The 24,455-nt window shown below is 40.9% G+C and overlaps 1 protein-coding gene across 2 annotated transcripts in view; it reads right to left on the reverse strand.

Annotated features, from left to right (window-relative positions):
- Nucleotides 1-1,550: 1,550 nt before the first annotated feature.
- The window catches only part of riox1 (ribosomal oxygenase 1), a 57,116-nt gene continuing 34,211 nt past the window's right edge, over nt 1,551-24,455 (reverse strand). For both annotated transcript variants that reach the window (XM_043695491.1, XM_043695490.1), the window contains exons 10-15: nt 20,315-20,419; nt 12,504-12,648; nt 10,454-10,574; nt 7,465-7,564; nt 6,622-6,708; nt 1,551-2,080 (exon numbers count right to left, since the gene is read on the reverse strand). In XM_043695491.1, coding sequence (XP_043551426.1) covers nt 2,006-2,080; nt 6,622-6,708; nt 7,465-7,564; nt 10,454-10,574; nt 12,504-12,648; nt 20,315-20,419 — 633 coding nt within the window. In that variant the 3' untranslated portion in view covers nt 1,551-2,005. The remainder of the gene's footprint in view (nt 2,081-6,621; nt 6,709-7,464; nt 7,565-10,453; nt 10,575-12,503; nt 12,649-20,314; nt 20,420-24,455) is intronic.

Raw genomic sequence — 24,455 nt, forward strand, 5'->3', positions numbered from 1 at the left:
GCGTCTGACCTTTCAAAAAAAATTTGTTGAAGTCTGGCTTCACCATTAAATGAATATATTAAGGTTATTATATTCAATCCAAATAAAAGGTCTAAATTACATACTGATAGCTTGATATTTAAGCTAGGTGTCCTGAGTCTGAAAACTAGTTAAAACTTGCTGAACTGTCTGAGGTATTGGATTTTAGAAAGAAAATGGTGATGTGTCACCTGGTAAAGCCTTTGACAAGGTTCCGCATTGTAAACTAATTAGTAAAGTTAGATCACATGGGATTCAGGCTGAGCTTGCCAATTGGATACAAAATTGGCTTAATGGCAGGAAACGAAGATGGAGGGTTGCTTTACCAGGATGTTGTTGGGAATGGAGGATTTTAAGTTACAAGGCGAGGCTGGATAGCCTGGGACTTTCTTCACTGGAGCGTAGGAAGTTTAGAGATGACCTTATAGAAGTTCATAAGATAATGAGGGTGCAGGTAAGGTGAATGGCAGATGTCTTTTCCCTAGGTTGGGAGATTTCAAGGAGAAAGATACAAAAGGGATACGAGCGGCAACTTTTTTACACAGTGGTGTTTGTATAGAATGAACTTTCAGAGGAAGTGGTGGATGCAAGTATTGTTAGAATGTTTAAAAGACATTTGGATAAGTACATGAATAAGAAATGTTTGAAAGGATACGGTCCAAGCGCAGGCAGGTGGAACTAGTTTAATTTGGGATTATAGTCAGCATGAACTAGTTGGACCAAAGCGTCTGTTTCCATGCTGTATGACTCTCTAACTCTGTGGTCCACGTTCACATTAAGTAATATTGCTAGAGGCATGAGTAGAAGTAACTGCTCACAGTGATTGAGAACCATATTGTCACTCAATCACTTGTGGGGTCTTTAGTGTGTGCTGGCTCCCTGAGAATTGCACCACTAAATATGACTGACTTAAAACTATAGTCCCACCGTTTTCATCCGTGATCCAACTGAGCAAATAGCTACATGAAGAGGCTCTTGTGGTGAACTGGCAATGGCCCTATCTCTGAGTCAAGTCAGCTATTACGATGGGGCATAGCTTTAAATTAAGGGGTAGTAGATATAGGACAGATGTTAGGGGTAGGTTCTTTACTCAGCGAGTCGTGAGTTCATGGAATGCCCTGCCAGTAGCAGTGGTGGACTCTCCCTCTTTATGGGCATTTAAACGGGCATTGGATAGGCATATGGAGGATAGTGGGCTAGTGTAGGTTAGGTGGGCTTGGATCGGCGCAACATCGAGGGCCAAAGGGCCTGTACTGCGCTGTATTTTTCTATGTTCTATTCTCGTGGTTCTTAGTGATACAGCTTATAAATCCAATTCAAAAACTGAGCTTGTATCAACTTACATCAAAGTATCAGTCATTTGGTCTGTCGTGATTGTTGCTGGCTGTTTGAAAGCGTTAACCAAATAGTCTTAGATCCTTGCCCAGATCCCTTCAAATATAGGATGTGCAAAGTTTCAAAAAATTGTATGCTTTTTTTTAAACGTACTGATCATTCTTCTCCCCCATCCACGCAAGGTTGAAGCTGAGCTATCAGGGTTAATAATTTGTTTTAATAGTTATTTTTTCAGAGCACTGTCACCCCCCTCACATTGTGGTATTAACTATAAAAGCTATAACTTAAATCCTCATCTGCATGTTGAGCATTTAACTAAATCTAAATGTTTTGCTATACATGCACTTAGAAAATTTGGCAACGTACACAGAATGCTTCAGGGTAGGGTAAAGACACAAATCATTGAATACACAGCCATTACAGTTAACAAGGCATTCATTCCTCAGTATGATCTTGGTTCATCTTTTGATACAAGTATCCAGTTATTACCTTAAAAAAGGGGCAACTTTTAAGACTAGCCAGAATGAAAAAAAACTATTTAAATCAAATCTAAATTAAATGTATTTTGTACAGTGAACAATTATATGCTAATTTGTAATAGATTATAATTGGATATGAAACTCTTTTGAAACGTCCATCTCCTACTAAAAGATTAGTCCCTCTTAGGCAGCAGTGGATATTCAGTCATCAACAGACCCTTCTCGTACAAGGCAGCCGCTAAGGAAATCTGTGGAAAGAAGGAAAGCACAAAGGCTGCACAGTTAGGAAGATTTTCCAGCCTTTTTGTTTATAAAAGATCACTTATTATCTGATGACTCAGGAGTTTACCCAACAAACAGCACTCACATTAAACACTAACACTGTTTACGCGAAGCCTTGGGCAGTGCAAAGGTATCTGCCTTATGACAATAACATTATTGCAATAGCATGGGTTCCCATTTGATTGTGCTATTTGGGCTAGAAGGATTGGTGGTTATTGACCAAGGATTGGTGGTTATTGACAGAGGATGGGACTACACTCTGTAGGTTTGAAGGCAAACAGCATCTGTACAAATAATTCTGCCTCTACCCTCACTGCCCCACAAAGTCAGCAATTTTAAGAGGAGGAGAGTGAAAAAAATATACTGACAGAAAATTACTTATTTCATAATTTCATTGAAAATTTTGCATTGTGCAATGTTTGTTTACAGAATATAAATATCAACTTGAGTTAGCTAAAATTAGTTATGTGATCAGTGTTGCCTGCATTAATGAAAACAATGTGCACTCCTAGTAAAAAAGGTTTCCTATGCAAAAATACAATTCTTGCAAAAAAGGTTTTACACCACAAAATAAAACTGCATTAAAACAGCATTATTCTATAAGTGGGATCAGATGAGCCAATGGGCCGAGGAGCAAGAGATGGAGTTTAACTTAGATAAATGTGAGGTGTTGCATTTTGGAAAGGCAAATCAGGGCAGGACTTATGCACCTAATGGTAAAGTCCTGGTGAGTGTTGCTGAACAAAGAGACCTTGGAGTGCAGGTTCTTAGTTCCGTGAAAGTGGAGTCTCAGGTAGATGGGACAGTAAAGAAGGCGTTTAGTATGCTCTCCTTTAGATTAGATTACTTACAGCATGGAAACAGGCCTTTTGGCCCAACAAGTCCACACCGACCCTCCGAAAAGCAACCCACCCAGACCCATTCCCCTACATTTACCTGTTCACCAAACACTACAGGCAATTTAGCATGGCCAATTCACCTAATCTGCACATTTTTGGACTGTGGGAGGAAACCGGAGCACCCGGAGGAAACCGCGCAGACACTGGGAGAATGTGCAAACTCCATATAGACAGTTGCATAAGGCGGGAATTGAACCCAAGTATCTGGTGCTGTGAGGCAGCAGTGCTAACCACTGTGCCACCATGCCGGGATCAGAGCAATGGGTTTAGGAGTTGGGAGGTCATATTGCGACTGTACAGGACATTGGTTAGGCCATTTTTGGACTATTGTGTGCAATTCTAGTCTCCCTCCTATAGGAAAAATGTTGTGAAACTTGAAAGGGTTGGAGAGTTTGAGCTAGAGGGAGAGTGTGAATTGGCTGGGGCTGTTTTCCCTGGAGTGTCAGAGGCTGAGGGGTGACCTTATAGAAGTTTATAAAATCATGAGGGGCAATGGATGGGGTTAATAGATAAGGTCTTTTCCCTGGTTTGGGGGGAGTCCAGAACTAGATGGCATAGGTTTAGGGGGAGAGGGAAAAGATATAAATGAGACCGAAGGGGCAACGTTTTCACTCAGAGGGTGGTGCGTGTATGGAATGAGCTGCCAGAGGAAGTGGTGGAGGCTGGTACAATTACAACATTTAAAAGGCATGTGGATAGATATATGAATTGGAAGGGTTTATAGGAATATGGGCCATGTGCTGGCAAATAGGACTATATTAATTTAGGACATCTTTATGTCTCTAAGTAACAGCTTGCTGAAAATCCTTTACATGACCCTCGCTTTAACCTTAAAGCATTAAACCAACTAAAGGTACCTGCTGGATATGAGGGACTGAACTATATAATACCTGCATCTGTATCTAATCTTTGTGACAAATGAGTGAGAGTGAAACTACATTATCTACAGGATAGAGTGAGAGTAAATCATTTTATTACAACTCACAAAAACACATGCTACTGGGCACATTTGACATTGGGACACTCGCTCTGAGGATTATAAATGAGACACCTCTTACAGGGAATAAAGTATTTTTGTTTGTGACAATCATCATAGCTTCAATAAGTTGTTAGGTTGAATAGGAACAATTTTAACTGCTCCCCTGATGGCTTAGTGTATAGATGTTTGAGATACCATTGAGCCAAAGAGCCTGATTGGTATGCTAGTAGTCCCGTTTAGTGCATTCACCAGTTGACACTTCATTTTTAGATATGGTCCTGGCATATCCATGCCTGCACTCTCCATTGAACCAGCGTTGATGGTAACATTTGAGCGGTGGAATATGTGGGCAATGAGTTTGCAAATTGTGCTACAGTACAATTCTGCTGCTGTTGATGGCCCACAGTGCTTCATGGATACCCAGTCTTGAGCTGTTAGATCTGTTTAAAGTCTGTCCCATTTAGCATGTAACACAACTCGATGGAAGGTAACACAGTCTGTAAGCAGGACTTCATCTCCACACAAACTCTGTGGTGGTCACTCTTACCAATATTATCAAGGACAGACACATCTGCAGCCGGCAGATTGGTAAGGACGAAATCAAGTATGCTTTTCCCTCTTGTTGGTTCCTTCACCATCTGCCACAGACCTAGTCTAGCAGCTATGTCCTTTTAGAATTCAACCAGTTTTGAGTTCTAATTTCAGTCTTCTACTGGAAAAAGTTTTGGAATTTAGTTTATCTAAATCTTCGAAAGTGTTGAATGCCTCTTAAATCGTCACTTAACATTCTCTAGACTTTTCATACACCTGGAATCATTTATAAAACAGTGTGGGAGGCGATGGCCCAGTAGTCTTATTGCTGGACTGTTAATCCAGGTGATGCTCTGGGGACTTGGGTTCAAATCCCGCTACGGGGGATATGGTGGAATTGGAATTCAATAAAAAACGTCTGGAATTAAGAAACCCTTGTTGATTGTCAGTAAAACCCATCTGGCTCACTAATGCCAGGGAAACTGGCATCCTTACCTGGTCTGACCTACATGTGACTTCAGACCCACAGCAATTCGGTTGACTCTTAACTGCCCTCTGGGCAATTAGGGATGAGCAATAAATGAGTAATCAACTCTGCAAAAAAATGTCCCCTGGTTGGGGAAAACATTTATTATGTAGTGGCACTGGTCTACTTTAATACAAATGTTCCTTAACCATTTATGTTCTTCACATCATTCAGTTATCTCTATTTTCTCTCTCAGCTCTCCCATAACCTTGGTGAAATAGTGACACCATCTCCTGTGTAGTGACATGGCCGACTTTGCTGGAGTGAAACAAGAGATGGGAGTCTGGGCAAGCTTTTCCACTTCAAATGATCACAGTCCATTCAGATCCTATCCTCGTTAACTGAGTACGTTTTCGAGCAGCAGTGAGCAGCTAGTGACAGGACCTTGATGGCTCCTTCCATCTTATCACTGTGCCAAATTTGATCATCGAGTTAGGAAAAGATCCATTATATACGTGCTAGCTCTGTAAATGGAACTATGTATTGCCACTTAGAAACAAAATACTTTGGATGCTGGAAACAAAATGCTGCAGATAGTCAGTAGATCAGGCAGCATTAATGGTTAGAGAATGAGTTAACTTTTCAGGTCAAAAGCCTTCAATGACCCAACATTTCCTATTCACATTTACTCTCTTTCTCAGGAGATGATGATCCCTTCCAAATACTCTAGTGTAAAAAAAAGTTACATCACACTCGGAAAATGAAAAATCTAAACGGAGCAGAGCAGTGAAAAGTTCAAGGAGTACAAACACACAAATCACAAAATTGAGACAGTTTAGAAAAGTTCTAACAAAACCAAACCAAACCAAACAGTACAAAGAGAGGCCATTTATTTCTAGAGGGGCAGTTTAAAAAGTAGAAAAGTTTAACAGACTTGTTCTGAATCTTGATTAGACGACACTTGGATACTGTTCTGGTTGCTGTATTATTTAAAAAGACAATAAAGCCACTGACCAGCTATCAAACAGAATTACTGGGGTGATACCAAACTGAAAAGTTGTACACATTGAGAACGAACAGAAAGTGGTTCAGAAAGAAAGTTGCGGGATGACATGGTAGAGGACTTTAAAATGATAAAACATTCTAATATTAGTAGGGAGAAGAAGATGAGACAGAAAGAGAGGTGAGAAAGTAAGTGCGTGTACATATGTGTGAGAGAGAGAGAGAGACAGAGAAAGAGAAGAGGAGAGTTTTTGTGGAAGCAGTAAAATCAGAGGCATCAACACAAGATAAAACAAACTAAATGGGGCATTTGGAAAAAAAACTTACTTCCAGAGAGTAAAGAAAATACAGGACTTGTGTCCAAGGGAAAGTTAGACAAGCAAATAAAGAATAGAAGGCTATGCTGAGGAAGTTTGAAAGGTTGGTTTCAAAGTAAAGTATAAACATTGGCCTGGTTGGTTGAGCTGTTTCTGTCTTACACATTCAATATAATTCTACATAAATCCCAACCCACTTCCTTATTGTAACACAGATGGAGTCATTGCAGTTTAAAATCAGGGACCTTAACACAGATTATACAAGCAAATTATTTCTAGGTTTGATCTCTACCATATTCGAAAAATGTCATACCTTGTCATCCAGACTTCCAGCTGGAAGACTATCAACTTTTACATATTGTGGGTATGAACAAAGCAGGAGCTCTACCCCATCAGCAAGCTGCAAGAGAAATATAACAATTTTTTTTGCAGTAACATTTTTATTCATTAGTTCTGTATGCACTTTTGACATACTGCCTAGAGAAAATTAAAGCAGGAAGGTTCATTTCCAGACGTTTCGTTACCCTACTAGGTAACATCTTGAATGGACCTCGGGCGAAGCAATCCTGAAAATTCCTGCTTTCTATTTATAGGTTTGGGTTGGTGATGTCATTTCCTGTGGTGATGTTATTTTCTGTGGTGAAGTCACTTCCTGTTCCTTTTCTCAGGGGGTGGTAGATAGGGTCGAACTCGATGTGTTTGTTAATAGAGTTTGTCTATCAACAAACATCAAGTTAGACCCCATTTACCACCCCTGAGAAAAGGAACAGGAAGTGACTTCACCACAATAAATAACATCACCACAAGAAACGACATCACCAACCCAAAGAAACCCAAACATATAAATAGAAAGTAGGAATTTTCAGCATTGCTTCGCCTGAGGCCCACTGAAGATGTTACCTAGTAGGTAATGAAATGCTTGAAAATGAACCTTTCAGCTCAGCGAGCAAACCTACATCCAAAACCCCAACCTGAGCTACAAATCTTCTCAAAACTTGCTGAAATTAAAGCAAACTAGTAAATGACTCCAGCAATCATTTCCTAGTCATTCTGTAGTGACGAGGAAATTTTGAAAGAAAATTTCCATGAAAATGAGCTTTTTAAAAAACATATTATGGTAAACTAATTTATGATCAATCTGTACAATTTATCTTACCTCTGGATCAATTTCTATGCATTTTTCTTCTTCCTTGTGATAATCTCTGGAATTTTCTATTGTGTAGTACAGCAATATGCTGCCATTCTCACCACATAATCTACCGAGCAAAACATACAATCATATCAGTTAGCATTCGGGTCACATCAAAGGATTATGAGTTGGGGATAAATAATAGAATGCTTTTAATTATGACAGCTAGAACTTCACCTGACGAAAGAGCAGCACTCTGGAAGCTTGTGATTTCAAATAAACCTGTTGCACTATAACCTGGTGTCGTGTGACTTCTGATATCGCTCTCCCTACTGCTGACAGATATTTCTGGTGCAACATGAAACTATACCTATTTCTAGTAATAGCTAAATGCGCTGAAACATGAAATGTCTCCGGGACCAGATGACCCGCAGGGTCCTAAAAGAAATAGCTGCAGAAATTGTGGAGGAATTTTCCAAAATTTCTTACTTTCTGGAAGATACTCAGCAGATTGGAAAATTGCTAATGTAACCATTTCATTCAAGGACAGAAGACGACAGTAGGAAGCTGCAGAAATGTTGGCTTTTATTGCAATACAAAAATGGCTAAGTATTACTGCAGCTATACAGGGCCTTGGTGAGACCACATCTCGTAGCAGCTCAGATGTGCTAAATTGTACAAATGCTGAAATTAAGACAACTATGCAGTGAAGGCAGAGTAGCATTAATGGAGGTTTTTAATCTTAACATAGACTGGGAAAGACAGACAAGCACCTGCCAGAAAGAGCAAGCCTAGTTTCCTGCTGCAATGCAGGAAGAGAGAGCGAGCATGAGAACAAACAGAGGAAGGCAAGTCTGGAGTAGGTCAGTTCTGAAAGGTCACAGAACAATTTGGCAATTCATCGAGCTCTTTTATTTCATTATTGCTTATTTTAAAAGTAGAACTTCTACTGGGGTTTATAGGACAAATATATAAACAAGTGGAGAAACCTTTCAGCTTAAGAGTTTGTATTTTTGAATGACTGCATTAATTTCACACTGAAAAAGTTTTTTTTGCCTACTTCAGGACAACAATCCTACATAATAATATCAGAAATGGTTATGACTCTTAGTTCCAGACGTCAACATGTTCTCCCAATCTATGTTTTACCAGAAGGAAAATTAATGAAACATTAAAGAAAAATTTATAAGCCTGGCTTATAAACATCAAGTAGAGAAGGAAATCTTAACATTATAGGTGTAGTATTTAATTATAACTGAACAGAGGAATAGTTTGGGCTAGTGGCTTTTATGCTGTTTGATTGCTGACAGAAACAGCAGTGTTATAAATTAGATTAGATTAGATTACATTCCTTACAGTGTGGAAACAGGCCCTTCGGCCCAACCAGTCCATACCGACCCTCCGAACAGTAACCCATCCAGAACCATTTCCCTCCTAACACTAACACTAATGAGCAATTTAGCATGGCCAATTCACCTAACCTGCACATCTTTGGATTGTGGAAGGAAACTGGAGCACCCAGAGGAAACCCACGCAGACACGGGGAGAACGTGCACACTCCACACAGACAGTCGCCTGAGGCTGGAATCGAACCTGGGACCCTGGTGCTGTGAGGCTAACCACTGAGCCACCGTGCCGCTCTATAGAACAGGCAATATTTTAAACTCTCTTTTCTAATCCAGCTTCCAATGTGTTAGAGGCTGAGCCTCTAAAGCTATCAACGACTAGCAATAACCCCAGTCGTACTGTATGTAATGGACTTGTAAATCCCTGAAATTCTGGCTTCTTATTCATTATTTCTCTTTTCCACCCAGCCCTCTGAACTTTCTTTGACCCACCACAGACAACTGTATTTTTGGTAGCTTAAGATTCTGGAAATGCTTCCCTTGACTTCTGCATCTCTCTCACTTCCTCTCTTGTCTTGGTGCCTATTTCTTTAACCATTTGTCTTAATATTACCTTCTTTGACTCAACATGAAGTTTTGTTTTATTACACCCCAGGTGAAGTGTCTTAGCTTTCCTATTTTGGGCCATATGCAAGTATGAATGAATATTCTTTATGGGGTCAACATTCAGTCAAGTCCACACTCCCATGTCATTTGATAACTTAGGAAAATGGTTTTCCATTCTGAGAAATCTTCAGCAGTGCACATCTCCACTTGGACGGAAATCACAAATCAGTTACATTGGTAAAAGACCCAGTTTCAAGATACCATCCAATGGTTAGTGAGCAAACAGTCATTGGTGTGCAGACAGAAAACTCTAAAGCTTTTTTGTTAAAGATATGATATGAATGAAGATGATCACAAAAGATAATACTCAGATTCTTAGTGATTTCAAAAGACAATTTTGAATAAATTAAAAAAGGGCTAAGAAATTTTGCAAGGGAAGTACTTTCTAGTAAATGATGTTCCCGTTTTCAGCTACTTGTAAAATGTCATTTAAGCCATACCAAAGAATGTCTGGGACAATCACATCTGTTCTAAGGTAAAGTCACAGCTATAAAAGAGTGACCCACGGCACCAGTGTGTGTATGGCAAGGTCCCATGGACAATTGACTAGGTATTGATTCAATAGTGTTGGCCAAAAGATCAACATTTACCAGGATGCCTGCAAGAACTCCCCTGCTCTCTTCAAGAACTGTCATGGAAACACTCCATGTTCTGATCAGCACAGCTGTCAGCAAATAATGTTTAATATTTTTAACACAGACCCATTCTTTGCTGAGTCATGATTGTCTATTATACTTCTAAAATATTGAAAATGTTTGATCAAACCAAATTGGAAGGAATGTATTGGAAGGTTAGTACTTCCTGTCAGAACATTTTGAATAGGGATGTATAAGCTGGTGTCAAACTTGCTCTTTTTTTTCCAGTAGGACATACAGCATTATTATTTATTATTTGCAAATGAACTGAAAGTACACGTTAAGTCAAATTCATAAAAAACACATTTGATGAGATTTCACATTGATATTATTCTGAAACACTGTACAGGAAAAGTAGAAATAAGAGACCTAGCAATATTACTGCGAAGCATTCGTATCCGGGTACTTCCTCGAATCTGTAGAACAACATTGCGTGGCCCACCATCTCTCCATCGAGCTGGTGCACTATACACAGTGCACGCTAATTCCTCTAGAAGTGAAAAATGCAATTATATTTAATACCAGGAAGGTACAGTTTTGATTGTATACAAAATATTAGATGCCATTTCAAGTTAAAATGAAACAGTCAGATCTTTAATCAAAGTCGATCACCTGATGGAAATTCCTTCTGTTGGTACCATGTCAGTTAAGGCAGTTCCATCAGGAGCTGGGGCAAGAGGAAAGATTACGGAGAAAAGAGAAACTGTATGATAATGTGTAATTGTTGATAAAGAAAGGTTATCAATGGAGTGCTCTATATTAGTCGAGAAGAGCAAAATTAGGCCATTTGGCCTATTGCATCTGCTCTGCCATTTAATCATGGCTGGTATGTTTCTCAAACCCATTCTCCTGCCTTCTCGCATGAGAAGAAGATTAACATTTTGATTATTGCTCTCTTGCAGTTCATGAAGATGCAGTAGTAATCTGCTCAAGTGCAGGTCCTCTGCTAACCTCCCTATGCCTCACAATCTTGCACTTTTTTCTAGTTGCTCATAAGAGTCTCCTGTTTTCAATTTTTATGAGCAAAATAGCTCCTGCTGACTTCCTCATGTGTCCTTAAAGAAAACACAAATCCTCTTTACAAAAGGACCTCCTCCTGTAAGCAGCTTTTGTCCCTCAGGGTCTTAGTTCTTCTGCCACCATACGGATGGTTTGCTGCTTCCACCATTGGCTATCACTTGATTAGCAAGCTTGTAAATAAGGCTTTGTGCCATTTGTTTTCTATGCAAACTTTATAATGAAATGTGGTGCATCAAAACCATTCTGCAGTATCACGGCTATTCTAATGAGATAATTCCTCACTGTAAATTATTCAAACTCATTTTTAAACATGAAAAGTGCTCAGTCATATGTCAGGCTACCCTGGAAGAGCAAGATATCTCAAAACATTTGAGCAACAGGTGAAACTAGCTATTTCACACTGCCACTAAGCCGTAACATGCCTGTCATTTACCACTAACAGCCAAAAAGATATTCTGCCTATCAAACAAATTAAAGATGTGGTATATGAATATCAGCGTTGGATGTGATGCCAAATATGTAGCTATATGTCTCAAAGACTGGTAGATTATACCAAAGAGCACATTCCCATGGCTTTTCACAACAAGCAAGGTACTGTGTGTATTTAACCAGCCTGCGCTTAGAAAATTCACGACAGTGTCCAACATTAATTGGACAACATTTGCTAAGTAACCCAGAGTAATACTATATTCTGCATTATTTTCTATTACCCTGATATACTTGTGTAAGGCATGATCTGTCTAGTTAGCACGCAAAACAATACTTGTCGTTGTATCTTGCTATATGTGACAATAATAAATTAAATTAAATCAAATCACAGTACAGTATGTTAAGAATCACGCTGACAAACAATTTGGGATTGTCCACTGGTCTTGCTGTCTGGTTACCTGAACGCATGGACACTACAATTATTAAATACAGGGCCCTGCTCTTTGTTGACAAAAAGACTTTGCACACACATTGCGCTTGTTTAAATTCAATAAAATAGCTGGCAGCCATTCTCTGCTTTATTTCTCAGGGTAATGCCTTGACTAACCAGAGTCAATTTGCTCAATTGAAAGTTTAAATAAAGTTTGATAATTAACTGTTTGTGCCAGTTAATGAGACTCTCGCCATGGAGGCATCTCTACCAATCAGAATTCACATTTTAAACAATAAGCATTCTGCTTTCAGAGCATACATTTTATTTTGTTTAAATTAATATTTTCTTGCTAACTATCCTGATCAGTGCAAGACATGATGCTTTGATAAAAAGTCTTCTTAAACTCTATGAAATTAGGATCTTTACCCAGACTTGATCAACTCCCAAAAAGACAGAGGTGACCACTCAGAAATCTCAAATAACCCAAATACCCCAAACCCCAAGAAAATGCATCAATTAATAAAGTAAACAAAATACCTTTTGTAAGTACAGGGGGTAAGCAGTCATGAATAAAATCTTTGGCTTTCTGATCAACAGCTGCATCAATTGGTGCATATTTGAGTAACTTTCTCATTAAATTATAAACCTTTTTATTAAATGATTCCCTCCGTGGATCATCTTCCTGAAAAAGAAAATTCAGATGCAGCAAGTGTTTGCAGTTGCAGTATTTGAAACACAGACCTACATCAGTAAAACACACATGACCAATGCAAAAGCAACACCTCTATAAAAGAATATATGCAAAATAAGTGCACAGTGAATGTCAAAAAGGCACTTCAGATTGGAATTTGTAAATTTGGCATTGTCTTTTATGTTCAACAGTAGCCACAAATGTAACTGATAGCTTAGTGGGTGTGGATAGATAGAGAATTGGTCATCTTACAGAGATATTTAGACTGAGATCTGCCTTTGGTCTCCACCTACTCAAGGCCAGATCTCTCCCCCCCTCTCTTTCTAACTCATTCTTGTCATTTATACCTATCTTCTATTTGAGAGTCTCTGTAAAATTACAGAATTCTGTGTGATCTGAAGCACAAGGTGTATTTGTTAAATTTTCATTGTCATCTGCCGATTATTTCTGTAGATTTGTTGAGTTGGCTTTACAGAAACCACGCAACACAGTTAGAGTTAGTTGAAATCCCATTTCCCTGCTTTTTTTCCTGCATCGTATAGTGTTTTTCTAAATACTGCCCTCTCAAGGTCCACACTCACCATTCTCCCAAAAGCTACTTTTTGAGAGCAATCCCTCAAAAGTTGCAGAATGTCAGAGCCAATCAGAATTAGGAGAGACAGCTGGGGGGAAATGGCTCAACATGTAGTTGACAAGGAGGGTCTTAAGGGGGCTTTTGAAGGCGAGAAATTAGGTAGCAAAGAAAGAGGAGCAAAGAAAGAAAGAGGCAGTTGGAGGGGTAGGACAAGAGACTGGAAGGTTCTATACATGATGGTAAAGTGGACGAACAGGACCACATGAAGCTAGTCAGAACTAGAAGATGGGGGAACACAGCGATAACTATAAGGGATGGTTAATATGGGGGGGGAGGAGGGCTGCAAAAATAAGGAGAGCACGGAGGCTGCTCACTCCTCTTCTAGTTTTTCTTGCTATTGCAATCAATAGCTGATCCACTGCTGTTTAGTTTTCTTCCTGACCTGCAGAATACCCCCCCCGGCCCCCCACACCCCTATGGGAAAAAGCAGGGAGGATTGGAGGAGATAACAAAGGCAGGGGAGAGATTTATGGACCCAGCTCTTCCTTATCTCGACTTTGTATTAACGTTATTGCCCTTGTTCTGAACTATGGAAGTAGCCTTTCACAAGTTCATCTCTACTCCTTTCATAATTTAAAAGGCTCTGTTTAAACAGTCCCACCCAGCACCAATGAATACACACTTCAAAAATGTACTTTATTCATAAAAAATCTTTGTATACATACACAGTCATGAAAGCAGTTTGGTTTTGAACAGCCTTTGCATATGGAGAATAAATAAACATTGGAGTTTGAACAAACAAACCCAAGGCATTTCTTACTTATGCAAAATACTACTTACATATATTTGAGACACTGGGAAGGTCCAATAACTGAACAGACCCCCATTGTACTTTGGCCAAAAGACCTTAGACGGTGGTCTTTCCCCCACTGCACCTTGGCAGCAGCTGTCACAAACTTTAGTGCATCCCTCAGCACATAGTCTTGGACCTTGGAATGTGTCAGTCTTCAACACTGGATCGCGGTCACCTCTTTGCTCTGGAGGACCAACAGGTTTCGGGCAGCCTGAAGTGTGTCCTTTAACGAGTTGATGGTCCTTCAGGCACAGGTACTGTTTGTCTCTGTGTGCCTGGAGCATGTATAGGCAGCTGTTCAACAATGATACATCAGCCTCTTCTGGGAAAAGGTCCAAACAACCGCGTGCCTTCTTCCATCTTCTTCACAGTCACCCTGTCCGTGTTCTGGACACCACCTGGCCTGGGTGCAGGTGCTTGCTAAGGTTATAGCTTTTGGTTGGCTTTATCCTGAATTGGTGTTAGGCCGAAACCATTGTGAGAAGGTTCACCAACTGATCATCCTCCAATGTCCAATCACGATCCAGTGATGATCTCGAAATTCTCTGATGACTCGGAACTCGGAGCTTACACTTGAGCTTAGCTGGAAAACCGTCCGCAGGAAGTGTCTCCAGCTGCAACTCCTGGAAACCTGGGTTTTGGAGTTGGAGCAGTTTTTAGGGACACTGTGGAGAATCATGAAGCTGAGTATGGTGGGCTGGTCACTCCTCAGGTTAAGACTCCACAGATAGGAAGGGAATGGGTGACCACCCAACAATGCAAGTGGACCAGGCAGGCAGTGCAGGCTATTCCCCTGAGAAAAAGATAGACCACTTTGGATACAGTTGAGACACTGGCTCCACTGCACGGGACAGGAGGAGAAAGTGTGAGAATGCACTAGTCTTCGGGGATTCAGTTGTAAGGGTTTCTGTGGCCACAAACAAGGTTCCAGGATGGTATGCTGCCTTCCTGATGCTAAGGTCAAGGATGCCTCAGATCACCTAACAGAACATTCTAGAAGGAGGGGGTTATTCCAGTGGCTGTGGTATACATTGATGCAAACAACACTGGTTTGAAAAAAGGGATGAGGCCCTAAAAGCTGAAGATAGGAGTTAGGCAGTAAGTTGAAAAGGACCTCAAAGATAGTGATTTTGGGATTACTATGAATGCCATGTGCTAGGTATAGAAATAGTAGGACTAGAAAGATGGTGCATGGAAAAGTTTTCAGATTCCTGGGACTGACTCTGGGGGAGGTGGGACCAGTACAAGAAAGGCAGCTTAACCTAGGCAGGACCAGGATGGATGTCATAGGGCAGGTCCATGCAACTGAGGTTGGGTGGGTTTGAACTAAATGCTAGGGAATGGGAACCTAAGCAGGGTGACAAAGGAAAGAGAAACAAAGAGTAATGGACGAGAGAACAGTAAAATCCAAAGTCAATCGACAAGGGTGAGATTTCCACAGTACAGAGAAAAGTCAGGATGATTAAAACTGTCAAAAATGTCAGTTTAAAGGCTTTGTGTCTCAGTGCACGAAACATTCGGAATAGGGGAGACAAACCGACGGTACAAATTGGGGTAAATGGATGTGATCTCAAGGCTGTTACAGAGGCATGATTGCACAGAGTACAGGGAACATAATATTCAGGGATAGTTGACCTTTCAGAAAGACAGGAGGGAAGAAACAAGTGGCGGGGTAGCATTGTTAATAAGAGATGAAATGAGGACAGTTGAGAGATGATCTAGGCTTGGCTGATGTAGCATCAATTTTGGTTGAGGTAAGAAATGAGCAAAAGAAAGAAGAAATTGGTAGGAGTAGTGTATAGGCCCCCAAATAATAGCTGCGCTGTGGGAAAGGTTATAAATCAGCATATAATAAGGGCATGTAAAATGCACAGTGGCTAAGTGGTGAGCACTGCTGCCTCACAGGGCCCGGGACCCAGGTTCAATTCCAGCCTCGGGTGACTGACTGTGTGGAGTTTGCACATTCTCCCTGTGTCTGCTTGGGTTTCCTCCAGGTGCTCCGGCTTCCTTCCACAGTCCAAAGATGTGCAGGTCAGGTGGATTGGCCATGCTAAATTGCCCATAGTGTTAGGTGCATTAGTCAGAGGGAAATGGGTTTGGGTGGATTACTCTTCGGCGGGTCAGTGTGGACTGGTTGGGCTAAAGGGCCTGTTTCCTCACTGTCGGGAATCTAATCTAATTATGATAAAAGGCTCAGCTGGTTAAGACTCATGAAACTGCACCATCACGGGGCCACAACAGGTAACAAAAAAAGTGCTTTGGCCCTGTCAAAATTTAATGAAACCAGAGCCTGCCATTAGAAGCAAAAAAAATTTTTTAAATTTGTCTACCAGAAAAAAGGTTAAAAACTTTGTAAAAAGATTGAGTATACCTCCATTGTCATGTGTGGCACTACCACCATGTTGAATGGGAGAGATCTTAAACAAATCTAGCAATGAAGCTGCTGATCTAGCAACTCAAGACTGGGGCATCTATGAGAAACTGTGGGCCATCAGTAGCAGCAGAATTATATTTAACCACAACCTGCAAGCTCATGGCCAGACATAACCCTCACTCTGTTACCACCAAGCCAGGGAATCAACCCTGGGTCACTGAATATACGTGTGGCCATGCCAGGAGTAGCACTAGGCATAAATAATAAGGTATCAAACTGGTGAAGTTACAACACCAGATTAATTCCATGCCAAGGATCACAAGCAGCATGTAATACAACTAAGTGATTCTACAATCAACCAGATCCAAGCTCTACAGTCTTGCCAGGAACTCACTGGAGAAGACAGTGAAGGCAGCTTGACAAATATTGCATTCTCACTAAAGTGTGAATCCAGTACATCTTCATCCAGAAGTGTCAGATGAATAATGCATCTTTATCTCCTCCAGAGGTCCCCAGCATGACAGATGAAAGTCTTCAGCCAATTTGATCCACTCCATATGATATCAGGAAATAGCTGAAAGCATTGGATACTAGAAAGGCCCCAAAAACATTCCAGCAAATTGACTGAAGACTTGTGCTCCAGAGCTAGATGTACTGCCAGCCAAGCTGTTCAATACAGTTACAACTAAGTAGCAAGGTAGAAATTTGCCTTGGGATGTCTTGACCAAACAAAAAAGCAGGACAAATCCAACAATCAGCCCAGCTATCTACTTTTAATCATCAAAGTGATGGAAAGTGTATGACAATCAAGCAACATTTAAAAAACAAGATCAGCTCAGTGACATTCAATCTGAATTCCACCAGCACCACTCAGCACCTGAACCCATTGCAGCCTTAATACAAACTGGGGCAAAAGATCCAAACTCAAAAGGGGAAGTGAAGATAACTGCTCTTGACATCAAGGCAGCATTTAACCAGCTGGAGCGCAGCTCCTACAACACACAAGCTTGACAATGTCCAGGATAAAACAGCCTCTTTGATTGGCACTTGATCTAACATCTTCCACATTCACTCTCTCGGTCATCAATGCACAACGGCAGCAGTGTGTACTAGTTACAAAATACACTGCAATAACTCATCAAAGTTCTTTAGACAGCATTTTCCAAACACATAACTACGAGCTAGAGGGACAAGGGCAGCAGATACTGTACATGGGAATCCCACCACCTGCCAGTTCCTTCCAAGCCACAGACCCTCAGAACTCACTGCTGGGTCAAAGTCCTGGAATGAAGTCCTGAACAGCACTGCAAGTGTAGCCACACCACAAGGACAGCAGTTATTGAAGAAAGCAGTTCATCATTACCTTTTCAAGGGCAATTAAGGATGGTCAGTAAATGCTGGTCTAGCCAGCAACTCCCACATTCCGTGAATTAAAAAGAAACAAAGTCCTGCGATTGCTTATCCAATTTCCTTTCAAAATTGATTGTTTCTACATCCACTGGCCTTGTGGGCATTTAGCTTCAGCTCATTACTACAAACAGTACAAAAATGTTCTTCCTCGCATTCCCCCCGAAACATTTGCTCAAAATTCTTAAATCTGTGGAAAAATTGGGTTTCTCCTAATCATTTATTAACCAGCTAATGGAAAGAGATTTTCCTCATCTATCATTGAATTTTATAACATGGAAATGGGTCCTTTGCCATTATATTTGTTCCAGACATCAAACATCTACCTATTTGAATCACATTTTTCACCATGCAAATCATGGTGTTTCAAGTCTTCATCTAAATTGTTCTTAAGTTTGTTGAGATTACCAGCCTCTATAACCTTTTTAGGCAGCAAGTTTCAGATAGACACAACCCTCTGAGTGAAAGATCTTTTCCTCAAATTGCCCCTCAGACTCCTGCTCCTTACTGTAAAACTGTGCCCTTGATTATTGACCTCTCTACTAAGGAGAAAGACTGGTTAGACAGGGAGAAACCTATGTCCTTCAGAACTTTATACATCTCAATCAAATCCACCCCTCCCCTTCTCTGCTCTAAAGAAAGCAACTTCAGCCTACCTAGTCTCTCTTCATTGCTAAATCACTCCAACCCAGGCAACACCCTGACAAATCTCCTCTGCACCCTCTCTAGTGGGATCAGATCGTTCCCACTGTGTGGCAACTAGAATTGCACACAGTACTCCAACTGTGGCGTAATAAACATTGTATAGAGCTCATTAATAACCTCCTTGCTCTTGTTTGCAATGCCTTGACCAAAGTTAAGTATTCCAAAAGTCTTCTCACCCCCACCCTACCCAGCTGTCCTTCCGCCTTCAAGGATCAATGGATCTGCACACCAAGGTCCCTCTGATCCTCTGCACATCCTAGGGTCCCATCATTCAACTTGTACTCCTGTACCTCACTTTTCATGATCAAATTCCACTTACCACTGTTCAGCCCATCTGACCAGTCCATTTATATCATCCTGTAGCCTAAGGCTCTCTCCTCACTATTTACCACAGCACCAGTTTTCGTGTCACCTGCAAACGTACTGATCAAACTTTCTACATTCATGACTTGATCATTAATGTACACAGCAACCAGCAAGAAACTGAAAAGACCCTTTGACTACCACTCTATGCTTCCTACCACTAAGCCACTGTGCAGAAGCAGGCCATTTGGCCCATTTAGTCCTCACCGACCCTCCAAAGATCATTCCACCCAGACTTGCCACCCTATCCTATCCCTGTAATCCTGCAATTCCCCTGGCTAATTTGCCTAGCCTGCACATCCGTGGACACTATGGGCAATTTTACATGGTCAAACTACCTAACCTGCACATCTTTGGACTGTGGAAAGAAACAGGAGCACCCAGAAAAAACTCTCAGAAATGGGGAGAATGTGCAAACTCCATACACAGTTGTTCAAGGGTGGAATTGAAATCGGGTCCCTGATGCTGTGAGGCAGCAGTGCTAACCACTGAGCCACCCTTGTCAAAAGCCTTACTGAAGTCCAAACACACTACATCAACTGCACTACCCTCACCTCTGAGTGGTTATCTCCTCAAAACTTTCAATCAAATTCGTTAGACAGGATCTCTCCTTTACGAAGCTATGCAAATTATCCTTGACTAATCGTCTCTCCAAGGGAAGATTAATTCTGCCCTCAAATATTTTCCGATAGTGATCACAAATGTTAGATTCACTGGCATGTAGTTTCCTCGTCTACCCCTCCCACCCTTCTCAAATAATAGGACTGGAGATTGGCTAACATAGTACTATGTGGCTGGACAGGATTTGAAAATTAACGTCACAGCTCCTGCAATCTTATTCCTTGCCTCTCACAGCAGCCTGAGAAACCTCTCATCTATGGTTGGCTATTCATCTACTTTCAAACCTGCTAAAAACCACTCATACCACTTCTCTCTCAATATTAATTTGTCCAAGCACATCACAGACCCATCCTTGATTTTCACACCCACAGTCCTTCTCTGCAGTGAATACAGATGCAAAGTGCTCATTTAAAACCTTGGTTGTGTCTTCCAGCTCCATAGACAAATTGTCACTTTGATCCCTAATGGATCTTACTGTTTCGCTAGTTATTCTCTTATCCCTAACCCGATTTCTTACATTCTTCTCTTCAATCTCAAGAGCAACTCAAGACTACCAATAAGTAATGCCAGTGTCAGGTTCACATCTGAAGAAAATTATATAAGGAAAAGAGAAACACAAATCCTCCTCCATGTCTGAGAAGTTACATTAGTCAAAAGACAATATGTGCTGGCTTGTAAGCTTTACTGATAACATTAATTCTATTATAAAACCAAAGGAAGATAAGACATTAAACACAGAATTGCAAAAGCGGATAGTTACCCTTTCAGAGTTCTGAACTCCCATATAATCCAGGTAATCAAGAGGCAAACCCTCACGGAATTCTACATCATCTTCTAAAGCCAGGTCCAAGGCACCAGGAAAAAGCTGCAAAAAAATATGATAAATATGTTTAGCATATTGTACTTTAAAGTAAAAGATTAAGATATGGTGGAAAACGTGCCATTCAATACCAGCCCACTTGGTCACATTTACAAATTTCTTCAAAAGAAAGAGTTATTTATCATTGTGGATAAAATGAATAACATACATTCATTGTATTTGGATAGGTTAATTACATCTGGAGATAATCTTCCTGTTAACAGGAAATCTAACAAGATCAAGGTCAAATATGCTCTGCTTTCAAGATAACACTTGTTCTGATGAATAGATGATGTAATGATCACAGCTGATGGCAATACATAAATGGTCAGACCCAAGAATGAAATTTGGCTTGATAGATCATGATTTTAATTTTATTTTACAGTTGGGTGATCACTGAACATGTTTACATTGGGTTGCCAATGTTCTTTCACAAAAGAATACAAGCTTTATTACAAAATAAACCTCTAAGACAGTTTAGAAAGTCTCAACATAAACGGAAAAATGCCCCAATCTGTATCCCAGTAACATTTTTTTTAGATTAGATTACATTGCAGTGTGGAAACAGGCCCTTCAGCCCAACAAGTCCACACCGACCCGCCGAAGCGAACCCACCCATACCCCTACATTTACCCATTACCTAACACTATGGGCAATTTAGTATGGCCAATTTAGCTGACCCTGCACATCTTTGTGACTGTGGGAGGAAACCGGAGCACCCGGAGGAAACCCACGCAGACACGGGGAGAACGTGCAAACTCCACACAGTCAGTCGCCTGAGGCGGGAATTGAACCCGGGTCTCTGGCGCTGCGAGGCAACAGTGCTAACCACTGTGCCACCGTGCCACCCACATCTTTACATATACAGTTCCAGAAAAATATCACTCCTATCTCAACTCCAACTTCTTTCTTAATTGACTCTTCCTAGTCTTCTTGCAGTGTTGAGATAGTTTTATCACTTACTTCAGTCCTGATGGCCTAAACCTCTTTTCAGTTATGACACATGGATTCATAAATTAAAACTCTTCAGCTGGGGTGAATATTCTCCTGAACTTCAAACCTGATACTCTGCTGGGAAGGAACTGATCTCTGGAACCAAACCTCAAAGTCTTCTAAGCTGAAGTCAAACTCAATTATGGCGACTAACCTGGTTTCCCTGCATGGTGCAGAGTCAGCAGTATAAACTTTCCATCAATCTACATCACAAGGATCCTGCTGGGAATTTAAGTGAAGCACATGTTTTCCGAGAAATTATTGTTTAGGTGAGTTTAGAACATGGAACAGTACAGCACAGCACAGTACAGGTCCTTTGTCCCTTGATGTTGTACCCTTTTATCCTACTCTAAGATCAGACTAACCTACATACCCTACATTTTACATCATCCATGTGCCTGTCCAAGAGTCACTTAAATGTCCCTAATGTATCTGACTCTACTACCACTGCTGGCAGTGCATTCCACGCACCCACCACTCTCTGTGTAAAAAAACCTACCTCTGACATCTCCCATAAACCTTCCTTCAATCACCTTAAAATTACGCCCCCTCGAGATAGCTATTACTGCCCTCGGAAGAAGTGTTTGGCGATCCACTCTGTCTCTCATCATCTTGTACACCTCTACCAAGTCTCCTCTCATCCTTCTTCACTCCAATGAGAAAAGCCCTAACTCCCTCAACCTTTCTTCATAAGACATGCCCTCCAGTCCAGGTAGCATCTTGGTAAATCTCCTTTCTAAAACTTCCACATCTTTCCTTTAAAGAGGCAACCAGAACTGAACACAATACTCCATGAGTGGTCCAACCAGGGCTCGATAGAGCTGCAGCATAACCTCACGGTTCTTAAACTCAATCCCCCACTAATGAAAGCCAACACACCATGTGCATTCTTAACAACCCTATCAACTTGGGTGGTAACTTTGAGGGATCTATCGATGTGGACCCCAAGATCCCTCTATTTCTCCACACTGCCAAGAATCCTGTCTTTAACCCTGTAAACTGCATTCAGGTTTGACCTTCCAAAGTGAATTACTTCCCAGTTTTCCAGCTTGAACTCCATCTGCCACTGATCAGCCCAGCTCTGTATCCAGTCAATAACTGTAGTGGGCGGCACGGTGGCACAGTGGTTAGCACTGCTGCCTCACAGCGCCCGAGACCCGGGTTCAATTCCCGCCTCAGGCGACTGACTGTGTGGAGTTTGCACATTCTCCCCGTGTCTGCGTGGGTTTCCTCCGGGTGCTCCGGTTTCCTCCCACAATCCAAAGATGTGCAGGTCAGGTGAATTGGCCATGCTAAATTGCCCGTAGTGTTAGGTAATGGGTAAATGTAGGGGTATGGGTGGGTTGCGCTTCGGCGGGTTGGTGTGGCTTATTGGGCCGAAGGGCCTGTTTCCACACTGTAATGTAATCTAATCTAATGCAATCTAATCTAATCTAAAAACCCGTTGCAACCTACAACAGTCCTCCACACTATCCACAACTCCACTGATCTTCATATCATCGGCAAACTTACTAGCCCACTCTTTCAGTTCCTCATCCAAGTCATTTATAAAAATCACAAAGAGCAGAGGTCCCTGCAAAACAGCACTGGTCACTGAGATCAAGGTTTGAATACGTTCAAACTACCACCACACTTTGTCTTTTATGGGCCAGCCAATTCTATATCCAGACAGCCAAATTTCCCTGTATCCCATACCTCTTTACTTTCTGAATGAGTCTACCATGGGGAACTTTATCAAATGCCTTGCTAAAATCCAGATAAACCACATCCACTACTCTACCTTCAATATGTTTTGTCACATCCTCAAATAATTGAATAAGACTTGAGAGGCATGACCTGCCCCTCATAAAGACATGCTATCTCTAATTTAAGCTATGCTTTTCCAAAGAATCATAAATCCTGTCTTCTCAGAATCCTCTCCAACAATTTGTCCAGCACCGACATAAGACCAACTGGTCTGTACTTCCCAGCCTTTGTTACCTATTAAAAAACTGTTACCTTCACATAAGTGAAACTAGAATAAGTTTTACTTTATTCTAAAAAAATCTAAACTCTCAAGTGGTAAAATATTTTTATTATAAGCATAATAATAACCACAATGAGAAAAGAAACTATGGCACATTTTAGCATTACTGTTAACCTAGGATATTTGCAACAATTATAGAAAAACAACCAAGATTTAAACATTCACTAAATCATAGCTTAAGATGGGCTTTATGGAATTTGATCTCCCAAAAATATTCACGAAGCCTCCAAAGAATCTGGAAAAAGGGATGATTTGCAGATGCCGGTGTTGGACTGGGGTGTACAAAGTTAAAAATCACACAACACCAGGTTATAGTCCAACAGGTTTAATTGGAAGCACTAGCTTTCAGAGCACTGCTCCTTCATCAGGTAGTTGTGAAAGGAGCAGCGCTCCGAAAGCTAGTGCTTCCAATTAAACCTATTGGACTATAACCTGGTGTTGTGTGATTTTTAACTTTTGAAAAAGGGAAGTAGCCTTGCAATAGCTTACTATTGCCACTGGAGGCTGCTGTAGCATATCGCAAAATTTATAATAAACAACAAAACCCACATGTCTTGTAATTATCTGAGGACGTACAGCATCAAGGCTTGCTGGATAAGTAACTGGGTTAACAATGCACACTTATTAATATGCAAGTAGGTCAGCAATTTCAGGGGATTAAGAGAAAAAGAGAGTTGGGAAGTTTGAGAACATGCTGGTCAATTCACATTGTTCCATCACCTCTTCACAGATACAGGATGTCCCATTTAACTTCCCTGATATTTCTAAGCACCTGCTGAATTTCTACATTAATCACCTATTACACTTCTTGCAGATAAGTGTGGTGTCCATCAAGGAGCCTAAACACCTCTAGAACATCACAATAATTGTTAAAGGAAAACCTTGACTTGAAATAACCCACTCTAATTAAACCCACCTTTTTTATTGTTCCTGTTTCTTTCTCAAATGGTTAAACCTCATTAGTTGAGGAGAACCACTGCTGGTCACACCCCACACTGTTATCAGCTTGCACTCACAGGAAGT

This window comes from Chiloscyllium plagiosum, chromosome 9, assembly GCF_004010195.1.
Source record: "Chiloscyllium plagiosum isolate BGI_BamShark_2017 chromosome 9, ASM401019v2, whole genome shotgun sequence".
NCBI lineage: Eukaryota > Metazoa > Chordata > Chondrichthyes > Orectolobiformes > Hemiscylliidae > Chiloscyllium > Chiloscyllium plagiosum.